General features: G+C 48.4%; 1 protein-coding gene across 4 annotated transcripts; it reads right to left on the bottom strand.

Annotated features, from left to right (window-relative positions):
• Nucleotides 1–137: 137 nt before the first annotated feature.
• On the bottom strand, nucleotides 138–26,223 carry Rabl6 (RAB, member RAS oncogene family like 6). Of its 4 annotated transcripts, none has more exons than XM_087899882.1 (15): nucleotides 25,839–26,223; nucleotides 20,311–20,445; nucleotides 19,262–19,309; nucleotides 14,799–14,851; nucleotides 13,139–13,230; nucleotides 10,025–10,165; nucleotides 9,525–9,630; nucleotides 5,600–5,703; nucleotides 4,327–4,655; nucleotides 3,907–4,060; nucleotides 2,877–3,086; nucleotides 2,520–2,787; nucleotides 1,867–2,038; nucleotides 1,223–1,281; nucleotides 138–1,104 (listed from the first exon to the last, which is right to left on the bottom strand). In XM_087899882.1, the coding sequence occupies exons 1-15, from the start codon at nucleotides 25,966–25,968 to the stop codon at nucleotides 907–909; spliced, it is 2,199 nt and encodes a 732-aa protein (XP_087756008.1). In that variant the 5' UTR covers nucleotides 25,969–26,223; the 3' UTR covers nucleotides 138–906. The 4 variants fall into 4 exon arrangements, with proteins under 4 accessions (XP_087756008.1, XP_087756009.1, XP_085537380.1 ...); XM_087899883.1 differs by having other exon boundaries at nucleotides 20,311–20,440; nucleotides 25,839–25,978; XM_085681254.2 differs by lacking the exon at nucleotides 25,839–26,223 and adding an exon at nucleotides 20,537–21,447.
• Between the last annotated feature and the right edge of the window lie 31 nt (nucleotides 26,224–26,254).

Below are 26,254 nucleotides of genomic sequence, written 5' to 3'. Positions count from 1 at the left end.
AGCATTGTGGAGCGGTCCCCTTAGAGCGGCTACCTCTCCAAAACTGCTCTTCAGGTTGATGCCAGGGATCTGGCCCATAGATAGGGTGGTTTCATCTTTAACACCTTAGGGAACCAGAAAACAGCCACACACAACAGTAAAATCGGAGAGCTTTATAGTCTGGGCGGAGTGTCTAAGAAGGCGCCCTCTAGGCTCACCTGCGCAGGCGCTCAATGGGTAGAGGCACAGCTGGCACACAGTGGCAAGCTGTTAGTGCCTCTCCCACAGGAGAGGTGGTACATTGTGTTCTCTTGCCAGCCTTAACCAGTGCGGGGTCTGGGCCACTTTGCCGTAGCAGATGCTGCCACACCCTCCCGAGTACACATCTGTGCTCAGGGTACGACCCTGCTCTACTCTGGATCCATGGGGAAGAAGGTCCACAACCCAAGCCATGCTATGGCCCTGGGAGAGCTCAGGAAGGCAAGCAGGAAGTGGGGCTGGGTGGTGGACATTTGAGAAGCCAAGCAGTCCCACACCCTGCCTCTGTAAACAGACCCTGGTGGGTCCCTTCTCGGCCCCAGGCACATCCCTGAGAAACACCGGGGACTGGCTGCAGCTCTATCTGGGGAGGGCCAGGTGGTCCACCAAGCCAGCTGCAACTCTGTTCTGTCCCCTCCCTCCCTGCAGAGCAGGCTTCTACTGGGTTGAGGCCAGCACCTGCAGCGCCTGGCCCAAGGCCTGACCACCACCAAGGTCTTCAGCACAAAATTAATGTAGAGTGGGCCAGACCAAATGAGGGCAGACACAATGGCTGGGGAACACAGGTGGCAGGGTGGTCCTGGGAATGTGGGTGCATAGGCAGCAGCCTCCCCCAGTCAGTCACTCGCAGTTCCCCTCTTCCCAGGAAAACCAACTGCCTCTGGCAGCCTAGAGCTCCTCATAGTCTCCACCTCCAGGGTGGCGGCTGCCAGGAGCCCCGCCCCCCAGGAAGGCTTCCAGCTCATCTGCAGCCTTCTGTTCCTTGCTCCGAGGGGGCTTCCTCTTCTTCCTCCGATCCTCCTTGCCTTCCTCCTTATCCTTGTTCTTCTTGTGTTTGCTTTTCTTTTTTGTAGCCTTTTCTTCTTCCTGAAGGTTATGAAGAGCAGATCTAGAGTCAATGGGCAACCCACAAGGCTACATCCCACCTTCCAGCACCCAGACTGTCCTGGCTAGCTGTGAGACCAGTGGTGGGCAGGGCATGTACCTCTTTGCCTTTCTTCTTCTTTTTCTTCTTCTCTTTAGAGGGAAGTTTGCCGTCTTTATCTGCACAAGAAAGACAGCTGAGCTCCTACCTACAACCACTCTGCATGGTCAGGCAGAGGCTGCTGCAGATACCCCATTCCCAACACAGCCTGGTCCCACTGGCAGTCTAGGTGCATTTTGTGCTGGTGAGCCTTGAACCGGCCTGGGATGAAATTTTTTCCCTTCCTTTTGGGGCTGAGCTGGTTCAAGCCTGCCCTTAGGCTGTAGTTTCAAGCACATCTGCTAGGCAGCTATTTTTTTTTTTTCTTTTCAAACTAATTCTGCCCCAAAGGCCTGGGACACCTGAAAGCCTGGAATGTTGGCAGAGCAGCTGGCACAGAGGACCCAAAAGGAACCACGAACAGGGTGACAGTCTTGGATGGCAATTCTGGGTCACAATGCAGATGGTAGGTTTGGACACATGTTTGCCTGGTGTGACACTGTTCCTCCTATTCTATAGAATCTCATAGCTAATAGCTATGATAAAGAAAAACCATAGGCAGGCTAGGATTTCTTATCACAGGTCCCTGGAGGAGGGATCACAGGATGAGGACCTCCAAGTCCTATCAGGTTCCAAGGAGACAGACAAGCTCCAGGCCATCCTACCTTCATCACTGCTTTCCTTAGGTCCTGTGTCCTCCAGGCCCAGACCAAAGAGATCTGAGTCATTCTTCAGTCTGAAAGCAGAGACTGGGGGTTTGGAGGGTGGGGGTGGTTGGACAGAGCCAGTGTCCTCATCGGTCACATCAGAGAGGTCTTCTCTTACTGGGAATCCCCCCTGTAAAGAGAGTAGCTGGTAGGCCTATTGTTTCTGACTACTGCCATGGACCTTTGGAAGCAAGGTAGCAAGTCCCTTTGGGAATCCAGGGGCTGGGGTTGGGTAGAATGGAAGGGGTTAACCTGACCCAGACTTAGAAAGATCAGTAGGGCCTTCATATGCACAATGGACCCCTCCCAAAGACTCCTGTCTACTTTCTCCAGCAGGAAAGTGTCTCTGGGGCACTGGAGCCAGGAGCACTCTCCTCTCTTCAGACCTTGCTCTGAGAAACAACCCTTTTTCTTTCGAGACAGTTTTTCCTCTGTGTATCTCTATAGACCAGGCTGGCTTTGAACTCAGAGATCTGCCTGCCTCTGCCTCCCTGAGTGCTGGGACTAAAGGTGTGTGCCACCACTGCCCGGCTGAAACAGACCTTCTTGACTGTCCTCTATCTCTGTAAGAATGGGGATTCTCAGCTTCTCAGCCAGCAGCCTGTACTTACCACTCTCCTCTGTGTGTCTGATTCATCACTTTCAAAGTCAGGGTCATCCATGACGAAGGACAGCATCTGGGCAGCAATGGGACCCTCAGGATCACTTTCTGACGACACTTGCTTGTCTTTCCCTTCCTGGGGTCTGTGAGTGCCATCAGTGGGTGGCTTGGTACTGCTGTGGTCAGGCCCTGAGCCAGTGGTTAGACCATCTGACCATGAGGGTATGGCTCGTGTGGGAGCTCCCTTCTTTCGTGAATGTGAGGCCTTGGTGGAGGACCTTCACATAAGAAGAAATGTCTGAGTTCTGAGGCCACTCTAGGTTGCCACTGCCTCAGCTAGCCATACCCTGGGGACCCCATCCCATACCATTTTGTCTCAGGCTCTGAGCATTGCTGAGGAGTCACTCCAGGGTGGCCTGCCGGTCCTTCAGCTTCCTCCTCACTGGAAAGACTGATATTCTTACTGGGGACGGGGTCTGAGGACAGCATGGATTTGCTATGCGGCTGATCTTCTATGTCCACGTCATCCTGGAAACCTGCCACCATTGGGTTCCCTCCGATGGCTTCCCCATCGTCACTGCAAAGAGGAGGAAGTCAAGTTCTGAGGGGGATGGGGGTATGTGCTGTTGTTGATTTCCTCACCCATTGCCTTAGAGCTGCCCTGTCTGTAGTACCATATTCTAGTGGCAAGACCTTCTGGGCTATCACAGGGGCTGCTGAGTCTAGGTAGGAGTAAGAGTAAGGGCAACACTGCCTTGTTGCTAGCCAATGGGGTAATCAGTAGGAGAAGAGCCCAGTTAGAAGCCTCGAATCTGTTTCTGGAAGGGAAACCCTTGGCCCCATTGTACACGGTGATGCTGGAGACGCTAACAGTCATTCAACATTTGATTTACTAGAGGGAATGATCTCAGAGCTCAGTTGTAGACAGATTTTAGGTTGTTGTTAAGAAAAGACAGGGTTGTGGGAAAGGCTAGCTGTAGAAAGTCAAACCTGGCCAAGGCCTGTTTGTCTGGTTCCATATGGAGAGATCCAGGCGGCCTTCACTATTCCTTACACAGACTGGGCTAGCATGTATTCAGAGTGCTCCGTCTTTGTTAGACCATCTGCGAAGGTTCCTGCTGTCCTAGGAAGATTCTAGCTCAGTGTTCTCTAGTTCACTGTAGGCATAAACTGCCCCACCCACGGTGGTAGTGATTAGTCTAAGTAGGCCTTCGACACATGGCCTGAGCCCTTCCTTCCCTCAGTTTTTGTTTTCAACGCTCACTGCCAATCCAGCAAGCACATGAAAGGTTGTGCTCACAATCCCAGTGGTGTCTTGGGAGATTCAGGTGTGAATGGGATGGGGAAGCTTGCCCTTGAGGTGGACCCTGTGCTCAGCTCTGCCAATCTGTCCTTACCTGTCACTGTCCTGCTGTGGGCCTTTGGCTCCAATTTTATTCTTGTCTTTAGGTAGGGTTGTATCTTCCAGGAAGCTTCGGTCAAGGCCATCTTCAGGAACAAAATCCTCAACATTCTGGACTCTTGCTGGGACCTCTAGAGCTGGAGCTGGCTCTGTGGAGAAATGATGTTTCTTCCTCATGTGGTCCCTGCCCCCATGTTAGGAACCAAAACTGAGCCTATAGGGCTGGGACTTGACAGTTCATGCACCCTGGTTCAAGGCCAGAGGTTACTTTAGAACCTGGCCAAGTAGTGGCTGGCCCAAGAGGGAAAAGCTTGTCAGGGGCACAGGGACCACATTCTAGTCTCTTGAGGGATATGAGGCTCAAGATGCCAGAAGATAGCCCAAAATACACTTGGAGGGCTGCTCCCAGGCCTACCTGGAGGTGAAGGGGTCACGTCAGCAGCTGGTGAGGTCCCAAACAGCCGAGAGATGATACTGCGACGCTGGGCTGGAGCTGGAGCTGAAGGGTGTACAGAGGAGGGCGTGGCCTCCAAAGGGGGTACAGGAGATGGTGCTTGGGGACAGGTGGAGGAGACACTGAGGGACAGCTGGGGGGCAGGTTGGGGAGTGCTGGGGCTGGAGCTCCCTGTGGATACAGCACTTGGAGGCACAACTGGCGACTGGGAGCCTGAGGATGGGCTCTGCCCATTGGCCGCCAGAGGGGATGCATGGCCTCGACTTCGAGCCTCCATCATTTCAAGGAAGCTAGGAGGGGCAAAAGGATATAGTGAAGAGCTGGCTTCCTCTTGGATTTTTTCTCCAAGGTCATCAGTGTCCCTTTTGAATTTATACTAAGCAGAGGACAGGGCCTGTCTACTAATCAGCTGCCCCACAGTCTTTGGTATCCAGCCTAATGGCCTTGCTTACTCTGTCCCTTTATACTAGTACCATCCTGGGAACTGAGTCTCACAGCAGAGATACATGACCAATCTTCCCAGGACCAACTATTCTTATAGAATTTGGGTAGGTCAGTGGCTGTCAACAGTACTCAACCAGTGACCAAGAGGGAGGTGTGGCTGGTTATGGCCAGTGGGGTAGAGCTACTAATCATACATGTGTAGTTGCACTAATCACAGGTTTGTGCTGATCCCACACATAGGAACCATATTCGATGTCTAAGCTCTGTAGGTTCCACTGGCTACAAGTATTTGGGAGTACAGAGTGCCAGAGTCAGCAAAGCCCACCCTCATCAATATCTGCCCATACTTTGTACAAGAACTCAAGGGGCTGTAAAGAAATTCAAAGAGTTCCCCAGAGTAGGATAGATCAATTCACAGTATTAATGTACTTTTTCTAAACAAGTGTTGATCTGACTAACTACTTTATTAAAAACCTCAATAGATGAACAGGAAAAGCATGGAGTATCTGTCCTAAGAGGCTGAGATGAGCTACCGAGCCATGCTACTCAGCTATTCCCCATATTGCTCCACACTGAGTACTAAGGTCATAGCTGAAGAATAAATGTTCAGGTTGACTGATCTATCACCCATGTATATGGTGCTTTCTCCACTGCCTCACAGGTACAGGCCAAAGCTTGGCACCTGGCTCCTCTCTGTGGACACTAGGCCCACTGGGAATACAGTGTAGTACCCACCCTTCCCACTTAGTGTGGTCAGGGCCTGCATCTCTGTAGATGCTGGCTCACGTACATGCTGTAGTTCTGGTCCTCAGTTTCCTGCTGCACTGACAGCTCCTCCAGGGTGGCATCAATGTCTAGTTGGTTTGTCTCCAGCTGCCTCAGCAGTGTCTCCCTCTGTAGAGGAAGTGGACATAGCTGAGTATGCCTCTTCCCCACGGTACAGCCTCCTCCTGTGACGCATGACATCTGGCTGGCTGCAAAGTCAGCTTCTGTGGCTTGGAAGATACAGGCCAGTCATGTGGAGCCACATCAGAAAGAGCAGCCTTCTGTTTCCACGTCATACCTTTGGTTGTCACTAATAACTCTACTGGCTACAATAGCCTCTCAGGCCACAAAACCATGGCAGCAGGTGCTTAAGACATGTGGAGAGTCCCAGGAGCAACTCTGAATAATAAACTCCACCCGGTACAGACTGGGCAAACCACACACTTCTAGCCTGATGACCAAGCCTCTGAGTCCAGATGTCATGTCTTCTTGCATTTAGGTTTAATCCTAAAATACAGCAGCTTTCAAGCTGTGTGAGGGGACAGATCAAACAGGACTGTGTTTTTAGCTGGAAAAGGCCCTGCTGGTCAGATACCGCTATCATAAGAAACATTACCCTGGCACAGGGCATGCCCCTGGCTTATACCAGGAGGGTTTTTCAGCACAGTGGAAACAAAACAAATAGAAAAAGTAGGAATAACTACAGACCAAGAGACCTGGGGGCTGTTTATATCCTGAAAAGAAATACATGAGAATGACGTGGCTCAGCACTCAGGGCAAGGCATATCACAGACAGATGAGGGCCCTATTTAAAACTAAACATGTGATATACCAACAAAAACAGCCACATCAAATACATTATATAGGTCTATTTAGACTTCACACTGCATTTTGACCAATAACTAGTGATTTAAATAATTCTGGAATTATAGTTTGTTTAAACAGAGACAGAGCTTCTCTGTGTATCCCTGGCTGCCCTGAGACTGACTTTGTAGACCAAGGTGACCTCAAACCCAGAGATCCGCTTGCCTTTGCCTCCTGAGTGCTGGGATTAAAGGTGTGTCCCACCACCACCTGGCCTGAAGTTGCTCTTTAAGACTTGTTTTTGTTACTTTTATGTTCATATGTGTGTGTCTGAATGATAGCCACGTTTGAGTGCCCAGAGCTAGTAGACTACACTGGATCCCTTGAAGCTAGTATTATGACAGCTGTGGGGTACCCAGTGAGGATTTTGGGAACTGAACTTGGGTTTTATTAACCATTGAATCATCTCTCCAGCCATATGGTTGCCTCTTGTATCTGGGTCTAGCCTTGAACTTGCTATATGACTAAGGATGGTGTTGAATTTATTTTCCTCTTTGTCTCCGCCTCCCCACTGCTGCGATTACAGGCATGTGAACACCTGGCTTTATAGCACTAAGGACTGAACCCAGAGTGTTGTACTTAGTAGGAAAGTAATCTAATAACTGAGTTACATCCCAAACCCAAAAAGTCATGTTTTAAAAATTATTATTTAATGTATATAGATCTTTAGTCTGCATGCCATGTACATGTCTGGTACCATTAGAGCCAGAAAGGCATTTTGGATCCCATCAGAATGGAGTTGCAGACAGTTGTAAGCACCATGTGGCTGTTGGGAATTTAACTGCCATCTTCTAGAAGAGCAGCCAGCTCCTCCAAGATGGTTCAATCCATCCATCTTGTACCCACCACCCTGCCAGCAGATAGTGGCCATCAGACTCCATGCAAATAACCACAGAGGAAAGAAAGCTATGTCGGTCTGGATCTCAGCACAGGCTTCTAGTACCAGTGACTATCCTGGCATCTCTGTCTCCTTTGGAAGGGAGAGCAGTGTGAGTTGTTTCATAACAGTTTCCTCCAAGATTGAAGCATTCCATATTGCAGGCGCTTTTTATTTTTTTTAGATTTATTTATTTTTTATGTATACAGTGCTCTGTCTGTATGTATGTTTGCAGACCTGAAGAGGGCACCAGATCTCATTATAGATGGTTGTGAGCCACCATGTGGTTTCTGAAAATTGAACTCAGGACCTCAGGAAGAGCAGTCAGTGCTCTTAACCTCTGAGCCATCTCTCCAGCCCCTTGCAGGCGCTTTAAATAGAAAGATAAACAACTTAAAATTGCTTTAGGAAGTCCCTGAAACTGACCAGATTCACTAGGTCCTACCTGCCTGAGTAAGCAATAAAAGCTGAGAAGCCCCCTAGAAGGAAGCTGAGATGAAAAGATGACTCTCAGAAGAGAAAGGTTACAAAGACTCAGACCAAACCAGCTACAAAGAAGTTTTAACCAGTCACTTGGAAAGACCTCTCTGACTTTCTGAGCTGTCTGCAGGCTGTGCAGAATCCTACAGGTTCCCAGCTTGTATGAGCTGTTGCCCTGTACTGGGGTGGGCTTTGGTGATACAACTGTCTTTGTGTCGTTTTTGCTCTCGTAAGTAACCCCAATAAAAATCATTGGTTCGCCAAGCTGGACTTTGGAGGTATCCATACTTTGGTCTGTTAGGATCCCCATCTGGGGTGAGTAGATGTGTGTGTTCTGTCTACAACAGGATCTTCAGGAGAAAGGCCTTTAAGAGAGGCTCCTTATGATCCTTCTTCCTAACCCACAGCTCCTCATCATAACCCCACCTGCAGGAATCTCATTTTTTCTCAAAAGGACATAGAGATGGAGAAAAGGAAGGCTTTACTTTCCTGACTTTGGTGTCCTAGATAAAGTATGAAGGGTCCCGATACTCATTATAGGTCTCCAGGTCCAGAGAGGTGGCCAAGCCTGTTTGGCCTTCTTGTTCACCAGAGAACCCACACCAAGCTATTTCAGCTCTTGGTTCCAAAAAATACTGGTCCTCTGTCCTTATGCTTAGAATCCAGAGCCTTGTTCTGCTTTCTGCCTCCTCTGCTGCTCTCCTAGGTCTGAGAAGCTACAACATATCTCGGGACCAGAGAAAATGACCACAGCTTACCTGGCTGTGCTGCAACTTCAACTGTAGACCAGGCTGGCCTCAAACTCAGAGATCCTCCTGCCCCTACCTCCCGAGTGCTGTAATCAAAGGTGTGCACCACCCTTGTCTGGCTTGTTTTTTTTTTGTGTTTGAGAAAGGGTCTCATGTAGCCCAGGCTGGTTTTGAACTTGTTAATATAGCTAGGGATGACCTTGAACCTCTGATCCTCCTACTTTTATTTCCCAAGAACTGGGATTACAGGTGTGTACTACCATACCTAGCACTCTAATTATTTTGAGATGAGGTTTCCCACTTACTGAGCCTCACTATGTAGCCTTAAACCTGAAGTAGTCTTCCTGACTCAGTCTTCTGAATGCTGGAATTACAGGTATGTGCCACCATGTTCAGCCAATGCCACTTGTATTTATCTAAAAGATTCCAAGAGGAGCACTTAATGAAAAGTAGAGTAGGTGCAGCTCTTTACCCTGGTAGGCCACCCTACTTGCCTCATCTGCATCAGGAATGCTAGATGCTTCAGACATGGGCGCAAGTTTTCTGTTCTTCATGAGATGGCCAGAGGGCTATGGTTCAGAGTACAGCCAGCCCCGCATTTGGATGTAGAGTCACAGGTGCATGTCTCGAAACCTGCCTCTTGACGACAGACAGCTCTGTGTAACTGCATCCTCCACAGCTTTATGTTCATCTGGTAAAGGGGTCTGCACTTTAGTCAGTGACCCAGAGAGGCATAAGGGCTCTACATGTTGGACTGAAACTTCCGGATGCTCTTAGGAGCAAGACATGCTACCCCACTTTTGGCCTGCTGCTTTGAGTGCTGTGTGTGTGATCTCCAGCCCACTGGATACATGTTGATAGCCAGCTTCCAAGAAGAAGGTGCCTTACAGTGTTGTCAGGCTTAGGAAGAAGGCCAATCTTTGTGCAGAGTCACAAAAGTGTTGGCTACCCACTTGTCTGCCCTACCAGTAAGCACTTACCTGTAACTGCAAAAATGGGATGTTGAAGAACTTATGCAGGTACTTTAGGCCAAAGCTGTTCTTCATGGAAGACTCAGCATAGCGGAAATAGGAGGAACCTGGAGGTCTGTTTTCAAAGAAAGATAAAGGAACTTAGTGGGCAGTGTGGCTTGACTCCTATATCAAGGGCCACACCTGACTCTAAGCTGTCCTGTCTACCTAGCTTCTTTCTGGCAGCAGGTTCCTAAGGACACTCTGCAGCTGACTCCTCTGGGGTGCTTGGGAGAACTAGACAGGGGCCACGTAGGCCCCACAGTACTCACAACTTCTAAAGCATTACCAAAGACCTGGAATGCCTTACCCTCTGGCCATAATCCCTTTCCTGGGCCAGGATGGTGACATTTTATCTCCGACACAGGATGAGACACTGCCTTTGCTACCCAAGTGTCTACAAGCTTTCCCCAACACTATCAGAGTACAACACAGGACCTCCTTACAGGAGCAAAGCTGGTAGCACCCACCTGTCCAGGTGGTCAATGAAGTCACGCACATCGTCTGGCAGAATGACTCGATGCTCGCCCATGTCACGGTAGTTGCCCAACACGCACACCGGCACATGGGTTGGCACTTTGGGAAGCTCCCGGAGAACATAATTGAAGGTCCTTCAAAAAGGGAGGGAGTGTTTTGTCTTAGCTATGTGACCCTCAGAATGCTGTGTGTATTGCCTTCTTGGTCTAACTCCCCAGAACACTTAAAACATCAGGCAGGGTTCAGAGATGAACAGTACTATAACCTCAGCATGCATCCCTGGCCGCTGACTCCCCCAACACCACAGTTCCCCTGCATTCAAATCAAGGTGCTCCATTCTTCTGCTTTTAATTGGAGTGCCACCTGTCTATGTCTCCATGAAACTGCTTCAAGGGCTGATGGGGTGGCTCAGTAGATGGAAGTGTTTCTCACTGGGCTTGTTGACCTGAGTTTGATCTTTGGGGCCACATGGTAGAATGAGAGCACTGATGTCTGTCCTCTGGGATCTCTATTACACAACTTCCATCCCCAAATTAAAAAAACAAGCAAAAAAGAACTGCTTGGAGCCTCACCTGTTTGTAGCATCATTCTGAACAGAACGTATCCTGGGGTAACCTGTCCCTCAGTTCTGCTGCACACTGAGGCTGGGTTCATCTACGTCTCCCTGCTTATTGGCTCTTGCCTCAGAGATACCATCACTGAAGTATCCTTAACAAAGTGTCTATTTCCAGGGCCTTACTTATTCTGCAGTGAACCATAACCCCTACCAAACCTGCTGGTCTCTCCCAGATTGACTTAATGTGGGAGCTCAACTTTACAAGTCAGCCCAATGTCTCCAAATGACTTGTAAAGACAACAAGGGCTGAGGATGTAGTTCAGTGCTGAGGACTTCTTAGCACGTGCAGAGACCTGGGTTCAATCTCCACTATCCGCCCTCTGCTCCCCACAGTTATTCCCCCAAAACACCAAACCAGAAATGACATATACTAAAAACCCTGGTTCTCAGAAAGCTGAGATAAGATGATTATGAGTTTGTGGCCAGTCTGGCTACATAGTTAAGTTAGCCTAAGCTACAGAGATCCACTGACAAACACCTCCCACAACCAGTAAAATGAGTATGACCCAGCTTCCCTGCCAAGAGAAAGCAATGAAAATGTAACATGCCTGTAACTATGGCAGTCTCTCCTGACACTGGTGTATCTCTTGAGGTGTCTCCCATATCTCCTAACCTATAAGACACTCTCTGGCCTATAATGGCAGCTGTGTGAACTTGGTGTTTTCATCCTTCACATTCAGTGCCCAGGCTCTTAGTGTCTATTGTCTCCCAGGCACTAGCTGAACCTAACACGCGGGTGTCCAGGGATCTCAGAAACCGAGAAATGAAATGACTGTGATCCTTGTGGTCTGACAAATGATGCTTGCTTTATGAGCACAAGGGCCTACAAAGCCTCATGGCTCCCAAATAAGCATCTGTACAACCTTCCTGAGCAGGCCTAGCCTCCTATCCACTCAAGCTGTTGGGTCCTCATTGCTCTTAGGGGCACTGCCTGTGGCTAGGCTGTCAGGCAAGCATACAGGTCCCCAAAGGTTGGGAGGGTTGGATCTAAGCGAAGGCTATAGGAAAGATGTTAGTGTAGACTGTGGCTACCAGGGATCTCAAATCAGAATCAGTGGAACACACAGTGCTAACTTCACTGCAAGGCACATGCTGGAGGCTGGTCTATGAGCGTGTGACTTGTCTTTAACAGAAATGCAAAACCTAAGCAGATAAGGTCCCATTGTACATGTGTGGTACCAGGAAATCTTGCTGGTCTGCTCCAGCTGTCAGCAACAATAGCCTTAGAAAAATGGAACAGAATGCCTTTCTGTCTTTTCCAATCCGAACACAGATTATACACATAATACTAATAATAGAACTGTAGAAGCAGAGTAAAAGGCAAGGCTACTTCTAAAATAGGCTGTTGCTGGTTGTTGGGGTCTCTTTCCTTCTCCTAATGCAGGTCTTTTTTTTTTTGACTGCTTTTAAAGCAAGGTCACACATTATACAGCCCTGGCTGCCCTAGAACTCTCCAGACCATACTGGCTTTGAACTCACAAGATCTGCCTGCCTCAGCTTCCCAAGTGCTGGGGTTATAGGTAGGTATGTAGCCATCATGTCTGGCTACTACAGTGGGTTTTGTTTTTGTTTGTTTGTTTTGTTTTGTTTTGAGACAGGGTCTATGTAGCTTTGGAAATTGTCCTGAAATTTGCTTTGTAGACCAAGCTGGCCTTGAACTCACAGAGATCTGCCTGCCTCTGAAGTGCTGGGATTAAAGGTGTGAACCACCACTGCTCAGCCTACTACAGGTTTTTTTGTTTTGTTTTTCTGTTTTTTGTTTTTTCTGAGGCAGTGTTTCTCTGTACGACAGTCGTAGCTGTCCTGGAACTTGCTTTGTAGACCAGGCTGGCCTCATACTCACTGAGATCCACCTGCCTCTGCCTCCTAAGTGCTGGGATTAAGGACATGCATCACCACCGCCCAGCATACTACAGTGTTTTTTAACAGATTGTTTTTCAGTGTATACAGAGCAAGCAAGCCTTTTGGGCACTGGGGAGTCTCTTGGGTGTTTTCCTGTTGTTGGTGACAGGAAGGCTCCCAGTCTCCAGATGATATGTAATACAGTCTCCCAATCACATTTCTCATGGACCTGCACCTCTGGACCCACTGCTCATTTTGCTCTTTGTCCTTTGTTGTCATGTCTTCTCGGTGAGTCACTGAGAGACTCTGTGTGTGTGTGTGTGTGCACGCGCGCGTATGAACCTGTTTCTGGGAAGCCCCCCACTCCCAACAAGTCACTTGATTCTTACAAATCTTATACGGTATCTTCAGGACAGCAGGGTTGTAGAAGGTGGCACCTAATCTCTACCACTGTTGGCCAGCAGTCTGCCCCTGCCCCACCCTCTGCAGAGATATGAATATATACCTATCTTGTGGTTTAGATGCCTCAGTCCCCTAGATTAAGGGTTCTGCCCACAGCTGGCACAGTAGGAAGTTCCACACCAACAGAGGAATCACATAGTATTATGTGAAGGCATGCAGTCACTGCCAGCTAACCTGCCCCTCTTACCACTGCTTAGTGATGTCAAACATCATGACTACCCCATTACAGTTCTTGTACACGTCCAGGAACTCAGCATCCAGAGCCATTTCAGACTCCGCCTAGAAATAGGAGGAAGAAAGGGTAAGACTGTGCCCCTGGCCAATTCCCACAGCCATGGACCTTGAGACACCCCCAAAATGCAAAGGTCCTTTTCTGACCTAAAAAAATCATTCTGTTTTGGAAAATGAGGAAACACTTTGTGGGTGTGTGCAAGTTAGCTGTAGGAAATGGGGCAGCAAGTTCCATTTCTACAGGGGAGGCCTGCCCTAGGACTCCTAAAACAAGTGCTGGAGTTGCCAGTTGCCCCTTGAGATGGCTTCGAGAGGAAAAACAAAAACAAGACAATGGTGCTGTAAACCTAGTCAAATCCCATAGCTGGGAAGTCGTAAGCCCTGGGTGGGGGGTGGGTGGGTTCACAGATGTTTTGTAGCTAAACTGGCATGGAGCCAAACTGCATTCTAAACATGTGTATATCAGAGATAAATGCTACTCTTATCCTTAATCAGAAAAATCTTTTCTTTTTGGCTGCTCAAGGTACTGGGAATAAATGACAACTGAATGCACAACCCTAAAGCAGATTCAGGGAGCATCATGAAATAATGGGAGCAGAAAGGACTAAGCTTGAAGACTGAGAGGACTGCAAGATGCTATCAGCAGCTGCAGTGGCCTGCACAAGACCACAGCTGTCAACAGCCAATCACAGGTTAGAGGAAGTTAGTTCTCACGGGGCTCTATCTGCTAAACTACTGGCTACTAATGGATGCTGGGGAGGGCAGGTATTATCTTCAGCTGTGCACCCAACTGTGAGTGCACCAAGTGCAGGTGAATAATTCCAAACCTGGTCAGGCAGGGCCTTGGTTGAAAATCATTGAGTTACAACAAAAACAAAATGACGGAAAGGGATTTGTGGGAAGGAGGAGTGGATGATGGGTAGGAGGGAGTTAAGAGAGTAGAGTAGAAAGGAAACAGACTGTATTAGCTATGTGTATAAAACTGTCAACAAATGTACAAAAACAAAAAACTAAAACAAAATACTATGCAAATGGTAAAAAAAAATCAATTAAGAAGAGTTCCAGAATATATATTACATGGAAAAGGCCAGGGAGGGTGTTATGTATCACTTAAGCTTCTAGCCTTCAAGAGGAAGGAGGCCTTCTATTCACTGAGAGAGAAGACAGGACAGGGTTCTTTAAGACAACTGGCAGGAAGTGTGTTCAAGGACCACACAAACGTGTACTGTGCCATAGCTTCCAGGGAGCAAACACACATCATCTGGCCCCACCTGTGGTGCCAGGGTCACATCCAAGATATGCAGAACTTTTAAGGACAAAGTCACTGTGGCAGAGATGTAAAGTATGGCCACCATTCAGTTCCCCGCGATGTCTGGAGTGAAGCAGGGCACGCAGCCTAAGTAAGCAGTGACCCTACAATCTAACACTGGCAGCACAGCACAGGGCATCAGAAGTAGCTAAGGACAGCACTGACTACTGCATCTATAGCAGAACTGGAATGTTCAGGATCTCAGGATAGGCAGGAGGCCCAGTCTAAAGGGTTGGAGACCACCCTGAGTGACCAGAGACACCCTGCTCAGGACACTGACACAGACCCACCTGACAATGTGGCTCACCTCCTGGGGGTCATTCTCCGTCTTCAGGCCATCACCTCGCTTTTTACATTTTCCTTATTAAAAAATAAACAAATGAACCAAAAATTAGGAATGGAATTGCTGGGCCCAGGATTTGTCTAAGTGGGGGAGTAGGATGGGGACCCATCCTACCTGCTACAGGGCCATGTGAGGTTGTGCTCCACTCAGCCTCTGAACCTAAGGGAACCTCCCAGCAGACTCAGATGCCCCTCACTCAGCCTCGGGAGTGGGAAACAGCTAGGTCAGTAGTGGATAGAAGTGCAGGGCTCAGCAGCTGACAAACAGGCCAGAAAGTAAGCTGCCCAGTTCAGATCTGCCTTAAGGAAAGGGTCCCTCATGACAGCCCAGTTCCCATGAGGCATAGGAGACAGTGTGGCAAAGCTGAGAGAGAGCATCTGGAATTCCCTCAGCAGTCCTCCTGTGTCACTATGGCACTGCCACACTGGGAGAAGAGAGGAAGGCCAGCGCAGCACAGTCGAACTCTGTCATGGCTATCAAAATGTTTGATGTGACAGACAGCCACGGGCCCTCCTGGAATCTGACACTGAACTCTATAGACAACAAGACCCATCACTGTCCCTCCCTCTTTTCACATCTAAATGTCCAACTGGGCTGCCCACAACCTTGGGAATTCTACAGCAAACAAATATTCCCCAACAACAAACTCATGTTCATTTGCTTAAAACATAAACCTCCATATCAGTCTCCAAGTCCTATGTGAACACCTGTTACACTCAGGTCAGCCTTCCAGGGAGTCAGCCTCTCTCCCTCTCAGGTGCAGTAGATGGTTCAGCCTGATCCTCATGGGCTGAATGGCAGGTGGGCCAGACAGGGTGTGCCAGACTTAGGTCAGGAGCCTAATGCAACCAGCAACTTCCCACAAGATGCTATAAAGTGTTTGTAGGAAATCAAAAACACTCATGACAACTTATGCTGGAGAGGTTGTGGGGAAAAGGGAACACTTCCACATTGCTGGTGGGAATGCAAGCTGGTACAAGCCCCTTTGGATGTCAGTGTGACAATTTCTCAGAAAATTAGGAAATAACCTTCCTCAAGACCCAGTAATACTACTTTTGGGTATATATCCAAAGGATGCTCAATCGTGAAACAAGGACATGTGCTCAACTGTGTTCATAGCAGCTTTGTTTGTCATAGCCAGAACCTGGAACAACCTAAATGCCCCTCGATTGAAGAATGGATAAAAAAAATGTGGTACATTTACACAATGGAGTACTACAGAGCAGAAAAAAATAACGACAGCTTGAATTTTGCAGGCAAATAGATGGAGCTAGAGAACATTATTTTGAGTGAGGTGACCCAGACACAGAAAGACAATTATCACATGTACTCACTCATATGTGGTTTTTAAACATAAAGCAAAGAAAGCCAGTCTACAAACCACAATCCCAGAGAATTTAGACAACAATGAGGACACTAAGAGAGACTTACATAGATCTAATCTACATGAGAAGTAGAAAGCAGAAAAAGATAAGATCTCCTGAGTAAATTGGAAGCATGGGGACCTTGGGGGAGGGCTGAAAGGGGGAAGGGAAAGGCATTGAGGGGAGCGGTGAAAAATGTAGAGCTCAATAAATATCAATAAAAGAATAAGTCCAGCTGGGTAGTGGTTGCTCATGTCTATGCCTTTAATCCCAGCACTCGGGAGGCAGAGGCAGGCGGATCTCTGTGAGTTTGAGGCCAGCCTGGTCTACAAGAGCTAGTTCCAGGACAGGCTCCAAAGCTACAGAGAAACCCTGTCTCGAAAAACCAAAAAGTCCAAAGTTCAAAATAAAATAAAATAAAATGAAATAAAAAATAAAGTGTTTGTAGGAACCACTCTTGGACAGGAGCTGGTAGGCCTGGGAGGCCAGAGTAACCAAAACTTGCTGAGCTACTTTACATCAACCTTTCCTTTTAAAGCTTCTGAACAAGTACTGTGAGCACTGCTGAGCTTGCCCTGTCTTCTGGAGAACTTACCCACTGCCCTTGAGCTCTTAGCTGCTTTAATGTCTGTCTGTCACATCTGAAGGTCCTCCACTACTGTAGAAACTACGCAGACTGTTGACCCTACTCAGACTGTGGTATGGGGGTAGGGAACAGAAGGGCCTTTCTTCCTGCCCCTATGGTAAATGGGTGACACCAGCCATAAGCACACAGGAACTCCCTGAGTGAGGACCTCTCCCCGCTGGGATCCAGTCTGATTTTATCAGAGCAAGGATCTGAGTAGATACCTCAGAGTGGGAGGATAGAGGATGTTTGAACCACACAGAAAAAAAAGTGTTCCATGGCTCCTGGGCAGTGGAGGTGTCAACCTCTGCTTCATGGGCTCTTGGGCCAGCTGAAGGCATAGCATGCCACTTTGAAGGGTCCTGACAGAGGGGCTGAGGCTGCTGGATTATGGTCCCATCTGATGTCTAGCCCCCAGTCCTGACCCCTCTCTCTAGAACTTTCTCTCTAGGACAGTGCATCCCACCGCAGCAGGTACAAACATGGAGACAAGAGCTGAGGCAAGAGTCAATGAAGGCACTTTGTTTCCAAAGTGGTGGCCCCCCTGTGGCGCAGTAGCAAATATCCCATGACTTGATGGGTTCATGGTTTGTGGAAGACAGCTGACTTAAGCTATCTGATGGCTTCACGTGGATGTGACCCTTGCTCTCACAATGTACTCAGTGATGGACTTCAGATAGCAGGTTACCCATCAATGCTCCAAAGATGCACACACAAGCATGCAGAAGTGTACAGACATACCAAGATCAACAGAGGTTCAATGAATGGGGTCCAACTAGGCCGTGTTACTGCTGGAACCACAGAAAAAAAAGTGGCTTCAACTGTTCTTCAAAACTTGACCCAAACTCATACTCAAAAGGAACGCTGAGGAGGGAGGAGAAAGCACACCCTGGGCCAGAAACCAGAGCCCTGGAGACACATCTTTCTAGAAAGTCCTGGAACTGAAGGACATGCAGTACAGCCATGCTGATGAGGCCAAGGGTCAGGTCAAAGGCGGTGCCTACAAAGTCAGGGGTTGTGAGAAGTCAGAGTTCATGTCTGTTATGTTAGAAGCTAAACAGGTGATGCTGTGCCTGTTTGGTCAGAGGCTAAGGTGTCACAGTGCTCAGAACCACCTGCATGTGCACGCACGCACGCACGCACGCACACACGCACGCACACACGCACACACACACAGAGAGTCAGCACCAGGGAAGATGATGAGCTCTCACTCTAGGATCACAGAGGAACTTAGGACCTAACAGAAGATAAGAATGAGATCAGATGCTGTCATGAAGGCACTCTGAGGCCATTCTGTTGATGCCCTCTGCAGGTTTAGAAGAGAATAGGTCTCCACGTGGCTGGGTCTACCTAGGTACTTGGACTTGGTGACCCGTTCTGTAAGAAATGCTATATGTACAGGTCCCTAACCTCCATCACATGGATGACAAAGATAGACTGAAGTAACAATAGGCAACTTCAGCTTGTCTTCTCTCGAAGTCGAATTTAAAACTCGTCGTGGGAAAAACAAACAAATAAACCAACACATTCCTTGTGGGAGATCTGTTTGAATGACGTCTTGGACCAAACCAAGGTGCTGGCCCAAGACGTGCTCTCACTCCACCTGACTCTGTGCCTGCCTCTTGCGGCCTTCCTGATTCAAGGTGCAGCCTTGCACACTTCTACTGTTCTGGTGCACTGCACTTACACTGTTCATCTCAATAATTAGGGCTGCTCCAGTGCCAGAAGTAGAATAGGTTGTATAAACTGGACCAGAGTCAGACAAGAGACTTGTGGGCGTGAAAACAAGTTCTCATTAGAGGGATCATTAATCATGGTCAAACAACATGGCTGGCATTAAGCCATCACATAATAAAAGAATATCTGACAGGTGGTATCCTGTGAGTTTCCAGAGCACCTTCTGTCTCTCAGAGCATGGCTGCCAAACTACTAAGGCTCTAGGGACCAGTGGGACTAGGGGTCACAAAGGGAAACACATAGGTGTTTGGGAATCGCGTCTATAGGTCAGAGTTTTAAACACACCCATTCTCCCAATGGTCAGCTGTTGAGTGACTAAACGATGCTCAAAACAGCAGAGTGCATGCGACAGGCCCACTGCTGCACGTCCACCGTGCCTACCAGACACGGGGAAGGTGACCAGGACCCAAACCTAGATCACATAGGGAAGAAGTCAGACAGGGACTCTGCTGAAACTTAAGACAGTGATACTTGGTAGCAAATTCAAATCTCCCATACTCTTGAGTAGATATAGCTGGTGCCTGTGACATGTCTCTGAACATATACAGTGCTCTGTATTACAGGGCTACGTAGGACATGGACCCAAGGGAATAACCAGTCCAGAGGTAATGGGCCTGAGGACACACAAATGAGGTGCCTATGTGGAGAGGGAGGGGACCTTTTAGAGTCTATCCAAACATTAAGGAGAAAATGTACCTTACCTTTGTCAACTACATCCCAGACTTCAACTTTCACTACATCGTCAGTGGCTGAAACAAGGAAAACTGTCAGATTAGTGCCTAGCATCACAGCCCCTCTGGGTTCCCAAATGGGGTCAGGGACATTCTGGTACCACTAGCTTCCTGAGGCCTCTGCAATACACACTGCAGAGTGTGCAAGGCTGTTCCTCCAGGTCCTGGCCCACAGAAAAAGCCATTGCACTCAGTAGCCTGTGTATCCCGGGTCACTCCAGGTACCTGAGTGGATGCTCACACCCTAGACAGATGAAAATACAATGCAGCTGTCCAAGTCACTTCTCCCCCAACCTCACTTCTTCATCTGACTGGTCAATATTCAGTGAGGGTTGAGCAGAATGTAAGAATGCATGTCAGTGCTAGAGGCTAGAGTGCCGATGCTGGGCCATCAGAGCAGGCCCAGGCTGGACGCAGCCCTGCCACCTGCACCATAGCGCTCCACCTACCTGGCCATTTGTTCTACAGTCTCCTAAGGCTTTCTCTGATACTGCTAGTCCTGAGTTGCCTCATGAGAACAGAAACTGCTTTCCAAGTTCCTTTTATTGCCTCAACCCTTCTCAGCAGCAATTCTCCATTCTGGGAAGCCTAACCTAGGGGCTAAGGGAGCAGAAAGGATAATGGAGATTCCAGGACCCAGAAGGGGAAAGCATGGATAAAACTGTCACGCTGTTCTCTAGGGATGAGCACTTGCCAGGGCTTATAGCATGAACCCCTACAGAGCAAAGCCGTATGTGTGCTGCTGATGTGCTGCATGGGTGGATCTGCTTCTAGAGGTAGGTGTTCAGGGAATTCTAGTCTTTGAAGGTTTACCCTTGCTTTTTTACTTGCATCCGTGAATATCCTGGGCCTGAGACATGAGCAAGGAGGAACTTCACAGATTCAAAACGACGATGGAGTGATTCACATGCAATTTTAATTAGTGGGGCCTCCCACATGGGTATTATTTTCACTTCCAGGAGCCAGGGTGTAAGGTAGGATGCTCTATTGTACAGGGAGAAAAGGGATGCCGAGCTCACTTTTGTAGTTCCAGTGGATGCTGGTGACTTGGATTTCCTGTGTGGGGATGTACTCTTCTACAAATTTCTTGCCCTGCAGTCGATGCCACAGAGCAGTCTTGCCAGTGTTTCTGTCACCCCGGATCACAATCTTCACTGGGGCAAGGATGGGCAAAGAGAAAAGAGAAAGGAAGATTAATCAGTCATACTTAAAAACTTTTAAAGTATCAAATCTGTTCCATCTCACCTTGAATTCGTATTTTCTCAGGTGACTGGCATGCAGGGGAAGAATAGGTGAGGATGTAGGCAGCGTCCTAATAGGTCAGTTCTGACTTGTCAGGACAGATTCTCCCGAAGTACAAGGGTGCCTGGCAGTGGGCAAAGTAGCACCAAGAACAAAGCCAGGGCTGATGGCAGGAGATAGCACCAGAAGACCTCTCCAGGCCTGACTTTCTCCTAAAGTCATATACTCTGAGAAACTCCTAGGGACCCTTAGATCAGGGCTGGGCTGTCCAGAGACTTGACCTGACCAATGAAGAGCAGGGCCGTGGCAGTAACCTGGCACTTGGTTTTCCATTGACTTGCTTTTCTCATAGTACTGATGTTTCCAATGTAGTTTTGTCTACTTCTGTGTCCTACTTCACTCATCCCACTGTGTGCCAGGCCTGAATTCAGAAAGGTCTTCTGGCTTTGGGCAGGGATAGGCATGGACTCCACAAATCGGGCGATGGTGTGAATGGGATAAGGTGCTGTCCTTAAGTCCTATACTTTTTAGAGGCTCACCACTGGGTCTTTTGAAAAGGTAATGAAGAGCAATTTGGAACCCAAACTGTCAACAAAGCCTGGAGAAACAGAAACAAAGGAGAGTGGGACAGGCTTGACATTTGTCTGGGAAGACTGACACCTTAGGTGGGTGGGGACAAGAGTCATGAATGACTCAATGCTGAGATGGGAAGGGGAGGTACAGGTGTTAGGCTGGCGCTTCCTGGGCAGCCCATGGGACATGGAGAGGGCTGATAATGCCACCAAAAACACCTTTAAGGGCAGGAGTTCCAGAGTATCCGTGAGACTTCCAGCAGCAGGCCAGGAAAGAGTCTAGAAAGACATGGAAGTGAAGGGCGGTGGTGCACGTCTTTAATCCCAGCACTTAAGAGGCAGAGGCAGGTGGATCTCTGCGTTCAAGGCCAGGCTGGCGTACAGAGGGAGTTCCAGGACAGAGAAACTCTGTCTCAAAAAAAAAAAAAGGAAAGAAAAAGATGTGGAAGCTTAAGAGGCAGGGCAAGGGGAAGCTGTGGGTTCCTCTGCCAACCCGCTTCATTTTCCTAGGCTGTCTGGTCTGCCTGCAGAGTCAAGTCCCTTCCCATTTCCAAACCGTTCTACAGAAACCAAGGCCACCTTGGCCCCATAGCTCAGCTGGACTCCTGGGGACGTGCCTGACCCCACTTGGTTACCCTCACAAACCTCACACTTTGTGGTGATTTGAATGAGAATGGCCCCCACAGGCGCACATATCTGAGCCGTCCAACAGTTGGTGGACTGATTAGGGGATTAGGAGGCATGTCAATGGGGTTGGCCTTTAAGGTTTCAAAAGCCTGTGGGAGGTCCAGTCTGCCTGCTGCTTGTGGATACAATATAAGCTCTCAGAGCCACGCTCACCTGCCTGCTGCCACTGTAAGCTCCAATAAAGTCTCTCTTGGGTCCAACTGAAAAGCAACAAGCACTCTTAACCACTGGGCATCTTTCCAGCCCTAGATAAAGATTCTTTATGTATTTTGCTTTAAAAACAAAATCTTTTACTTTGATGAGTATGTATGTGTGGTTGTGCAAGTTCATGTGCCTCAAGTGTGTGCAGGATCCTAAGGAGAAGAAGGTGTTGGATCCCGTAGAACTGGAGTTATAAACAATTATGAGCTGCCATGTGGTATTGAACCTGGGTTCTCTGGGAAAACAGTCTTAACCACCAAGCTCTGTCCAGACCCACACCTCTTTCTCTTGAGACAGTCTCTCTAGTAGTCTTGGTTGGTCTGGAATTAGCTATGTAGACCAGACCTGCCTCTGCCTTTCAAGTGCTGGGATCAAAGGCCTGCACCATACCCACTGGGAGTACTTTCTGATTTCCAAGTCATTTCTTCACAGACTCATAAACTATCTGGAAACTGTTGCCATCTGGATCTCAAATTCCCCCCAACTTCAGCCAATGTGTTAAATGATGAGACCTGGGGCTGGAGAGATGATAAAAGCCTCTTCCAGAAGACCCAGCTTCAATTCCTGTAATTCCAGTTCTAGGGGATCTGATGTCCTTTTTCAGGCTTCTGTAGGCATTAAAAGTGGTATGTGGTGCCCAGACATACATACATGCAAACCACATATCATACAGGTTTAAAAAAAAAATTAAAAAGAGATGTGGGATGTGAAGCAATGCCCTTGAAGGCAATAGTGGGACTTGGGTTCTCTCCCTACGGCACATATTCATTGCCACAAGCTGAGGGGGCTTGCTTCACCATGAATTCCTACAGTGATGTGCTGCCACAGGTTCAAAGCAACTGGCCGTGAGAAATCTCTACATGCCCCTCCCCTCTTGGCAGAGCTACAGTAGACCAGGCAGAGTTCTGCCTGCCTCTGCAGCCTGAGTGTTAAACCTTTACTGGTTATAAGCTGATTGTCCCATGTATAGCAAAAGAAAAAGAACCGCTTTTAAAAAGCTTCAAAAAGAAGCCAAGAGTTGGGTGTAGAAGTATATGCCTGTAGTCTCAGCTACTCAGAATACTGATATAGGAAGACCAGTTGAGCGTTCAAGTTCAACAGTGTGAGCAGAATAGTAAGGCTCTATTTCAAAACAAAAACATAGAATACAGACCCTCACCGTCCTTCCTGCAACCCATTCTCTTCACCTCAAAGTGTGCATTACATGACATTACTGCAGCCACAGCTGACCAGGCCATAGTTGGGTAGTCTTCCTATAATCAGAGGTACCCAATAGCCTTTTCCAACTTCTTATTCCAAATCTTTACTCTTATAATCTAAATGTATTTTTCAAAGACCATATGGCCCAATTAGAGGGGATTTCCCCCCAAATGTCTTCATTGCACTGTGAATGCGAATGGAAGTGGAGTTACTCAGTAATTTTTTAGGAGCCGGGGATGTAGTGCAATAGTAGTGTACTAGCTTAGCAGGAACCTAGGTTCACTCTCTGACAACAGAAGAGGGGGGAGGGGGAAGAAAGACTAGTGGGATGGCTAGCAGGCAGAGGCACTCGCCACCAAGCCTGACAACTCTAGTGTGATCCCCAGGACTCAACAGTGGTGACAGGAGAGAATCACTTCTGCAAGCTGTCCTCTGACTGCCACATGTGCACCAAGGCGTGCATGTCACCCCAGTAAATATATTTTAAAATAGTATTTTCTTTTAGTTATTATTGTGGTTTCCTATTAGCCATCTTTGCCTTTCGTTAAGTTGGCAAAGCTTTTCCTCATTTTGCCTGGCATATAGTTGGAAGAGTTGTAACCTGTGTTTTGCCACTAACACTGTAATACAGTTTAAAGATAACAACTTTCTGAATGCCACGCCAGCTGGAGTAGTGCATCCCTTTAATATTAGCATTTGGGAGGCAAAGGTAGGTGGGTCTCCACAAGTTCAAGACCAGCCTGGTCTACAAAGTGAGTTCCAGGACAGCCAAAGCTACAGAGTAATATCCTGTCTCGGACCCTTTTCCCACCAAATGTGAATGCACTAAGTTTGATCAACTCCATTCTGCATTAGGCGCTGACTCCAGCTATTTGAGTATTGTAAACAAAACAAAACAAAAAACCAAACCCACAGTTGCCCATAAAAACCATTACTACTGGTGACTAATACAATCACTGCTTATTTAGGCCTCACGACTTATGGACCCATTCCTTTGTTGTTGTTGTTTTTTAAATCTCATGCTATCTTTTCAGCTTAAGTTCCATTTATCTAAAGAATACCCTTTAGTATTTACTTTTGCAAGGATTTTTGCTCAGCAAGTTGTCAATTGCACTGAGCGTGAGCTGAGCAGCATTCTGGCTTAAGTGCATGGACTCCCAGGTGGGTCATCAGTTCAGTGTTGTTTCTTAAAATATGGTCTCTTTACTCTGGTTGCAGTTTCCTCTTTTTGCTTTAAAATTCAGACAACTCACAATGATGTGGTGGTCTGTGGGTTTCTTGGAGTTGTTCCTTTTTCTATTGCTTTTTTTGTGACAAGGTCTTACTGCGTAGTCCATGCTGTCCTGGAACTTGATAGGTACACCAGGAAGGCCATCTTTACATTTACAGAAATGCACCTGTCCCTGCTTCCCAAGTGATGGGATTAAAGGCGTGTGCCACTACACCCAGATCGAGTTATTTATTATTCTGACACATTTAAAAGAAAAAAAGATTGCTGTGCCCTTGGAGGACAGCATTCTGTAACAGACAATTCAAAGCCTGGTAAGCGTCAAGTTAACTGTGCCTCTGACATGAATTGTGAATCTGTATTTATTATACGGCTGGTTCGTTTCTCTACGTAAGATACTTCGGAAACTATGGAAGACCAGCTCCTTTAGGTCCCTCCTATCAGGACCACCAGGGGGCTGGTCCAGTAGGGAGCAGGTTTAGAAAGTGAGAAACTTCCAGTTCAGGTCTAATAAATAAGGAATCCAAATGTAGATTCCAAAGAACACAGATCTCTGAATATTTCGACTTGATATTTTCTTCTGTGCATTCAAGAGAACTACAAACTTTCAAGTTAACACCTATCAAGTGCTTGCTTCTAAACGTGTTCGAAATCCTAATACATTTCATAATGTTACATTATCACTCAAATATCACTGACCCTGTAAGATATTCCTTAAAGTGAACGGTTTGTGTGTTTGGGGCTGTCCGTCAAAAACCAGGCAGTATACAAATAGTTGAGAAGTAAACGATATCAGACCAGGGGACTGCATAAAAAAGAGCCTGCAAATGGAAAACTCTAAAGAGGTCGAGAGGACGGTCTGCTTCTACCTGCATACATTATTTATAACCAAGGCTGGCCTTTCTTCCTGTGGGGCCAGGGATACAGGTAGTGCCTTTTGAACTTTTAAAAATATATTTCCTGATGAAAGCCTTGTTTTTAAAAAAAGGGGGCGAGAATGTGTGGCGTGGTGGATATTGTTTGCCAATTAGCTTCGCAGTGAACAACAAAAAAAAATCCCACGGCTCAAGGCCAGAGCTGACCGATCAGGAGCCTCTTGTGTGAGCACGAGCGGGGGTCCGCGTGGGAGGCAGGCGACACGCTGCCACTAGCCAGCCCCGCGCACGCACCCTCGCGTTATGTAATGGTCTCTTTCGGCAGGGTCCCCGCGCCAATCGGGGTCCTCCACCGCTGCTCCGCCAGTGTCGCTGCACAGCTCTTCTCTGGAGATCTCCTGTCAGGTGACGGCCCTCCAGGAGTGACCCCTGTGCAGAACCCCGGGACCCCGTCCACCCCGATCCTCGGGTTCTCGCAGACCCTCTCGGCCCCAGGCACCGCCAGCCGCCCCGGCCTGCCCGACGGCGCGGCCCGCACTCACTGTTGTACTGAACCCCCTTAGCGAAGCGCCTCTGCAGCGCCTGGTTCATGGACTGCAGCCCAGCGGGGATGTTTTTGTCCCGGCCCGGGGCCTGCTCCGATCCCACCAGCTTCTTCAACGCCGAGAACATCTTCCTGCTGGACGTGCAAGCCGGGCGCGGCCCGCGAGCTCAACGGCAGCAGTGGTAGCAGCAGCAGCAGCAGCGCAGCGCGCCTCGCACCATGTCCGGCCGGCCCAGGCTTCCCCCGAGGCCGGAGCAGGCGCGCGTTGGGAGCGGCCCCGAGCGAGGCTCTGAGGCCTCAGCCTCTGTGGGTCTGCTCCGGCTCCCGCGGCCCTCGGCGCGGCGGCCAAGCACCCGTCAGTGCCGCCATCTTGGCGCCGGCGCGGCTACGGAGCACCAAGAGGGACACGTAGAC

Source organism: Myodes glareolus, chromosome 21 (genome assembly GCF_982192425.1).
Source record: "Myodes glareolus chromosome 21, mMyoGla1.1, whole genome shotgun sequence".
In the NCBI taxonomy this organism is placed as follows: domain Eukaryota; kingdom Metazoa; phylum Chordata; class Mammalia; order Rodentia; family Cricetidae; genus Myodes; species Myodes glareolus.
The sequence above is the reverse complement of the archived record's forward strand: the minus strand, read 5'-3'. Positions and strand labels throughout refer to the sequence as shown.

Bases quoted from the DNA above. Each gene is read 5' to 3' on its own strand.
- Rabl6 (XM_087899882.1), bottom strand. From the start codon at position 25,968: ATGTTCTCGGCGTTGAAGAAGCTGGTGGGATCGGAGCAGGCCCCGGGC. The intron at 20,446-25,838 runs GTGAGTGCGGGC...TCCTTGCCCCAG, and splicing joins TAAGGGGGTTCAGTACAACA to TGAAGATTGTGATCCGGGGT. The intron at 13,231-14,798 runs GTGAGCCACATT...TCCTATTTCTAG, and splicing joins CGGAGAATGACCCCCAGGAG to GCGGAGTCTGAAATGGCTCT.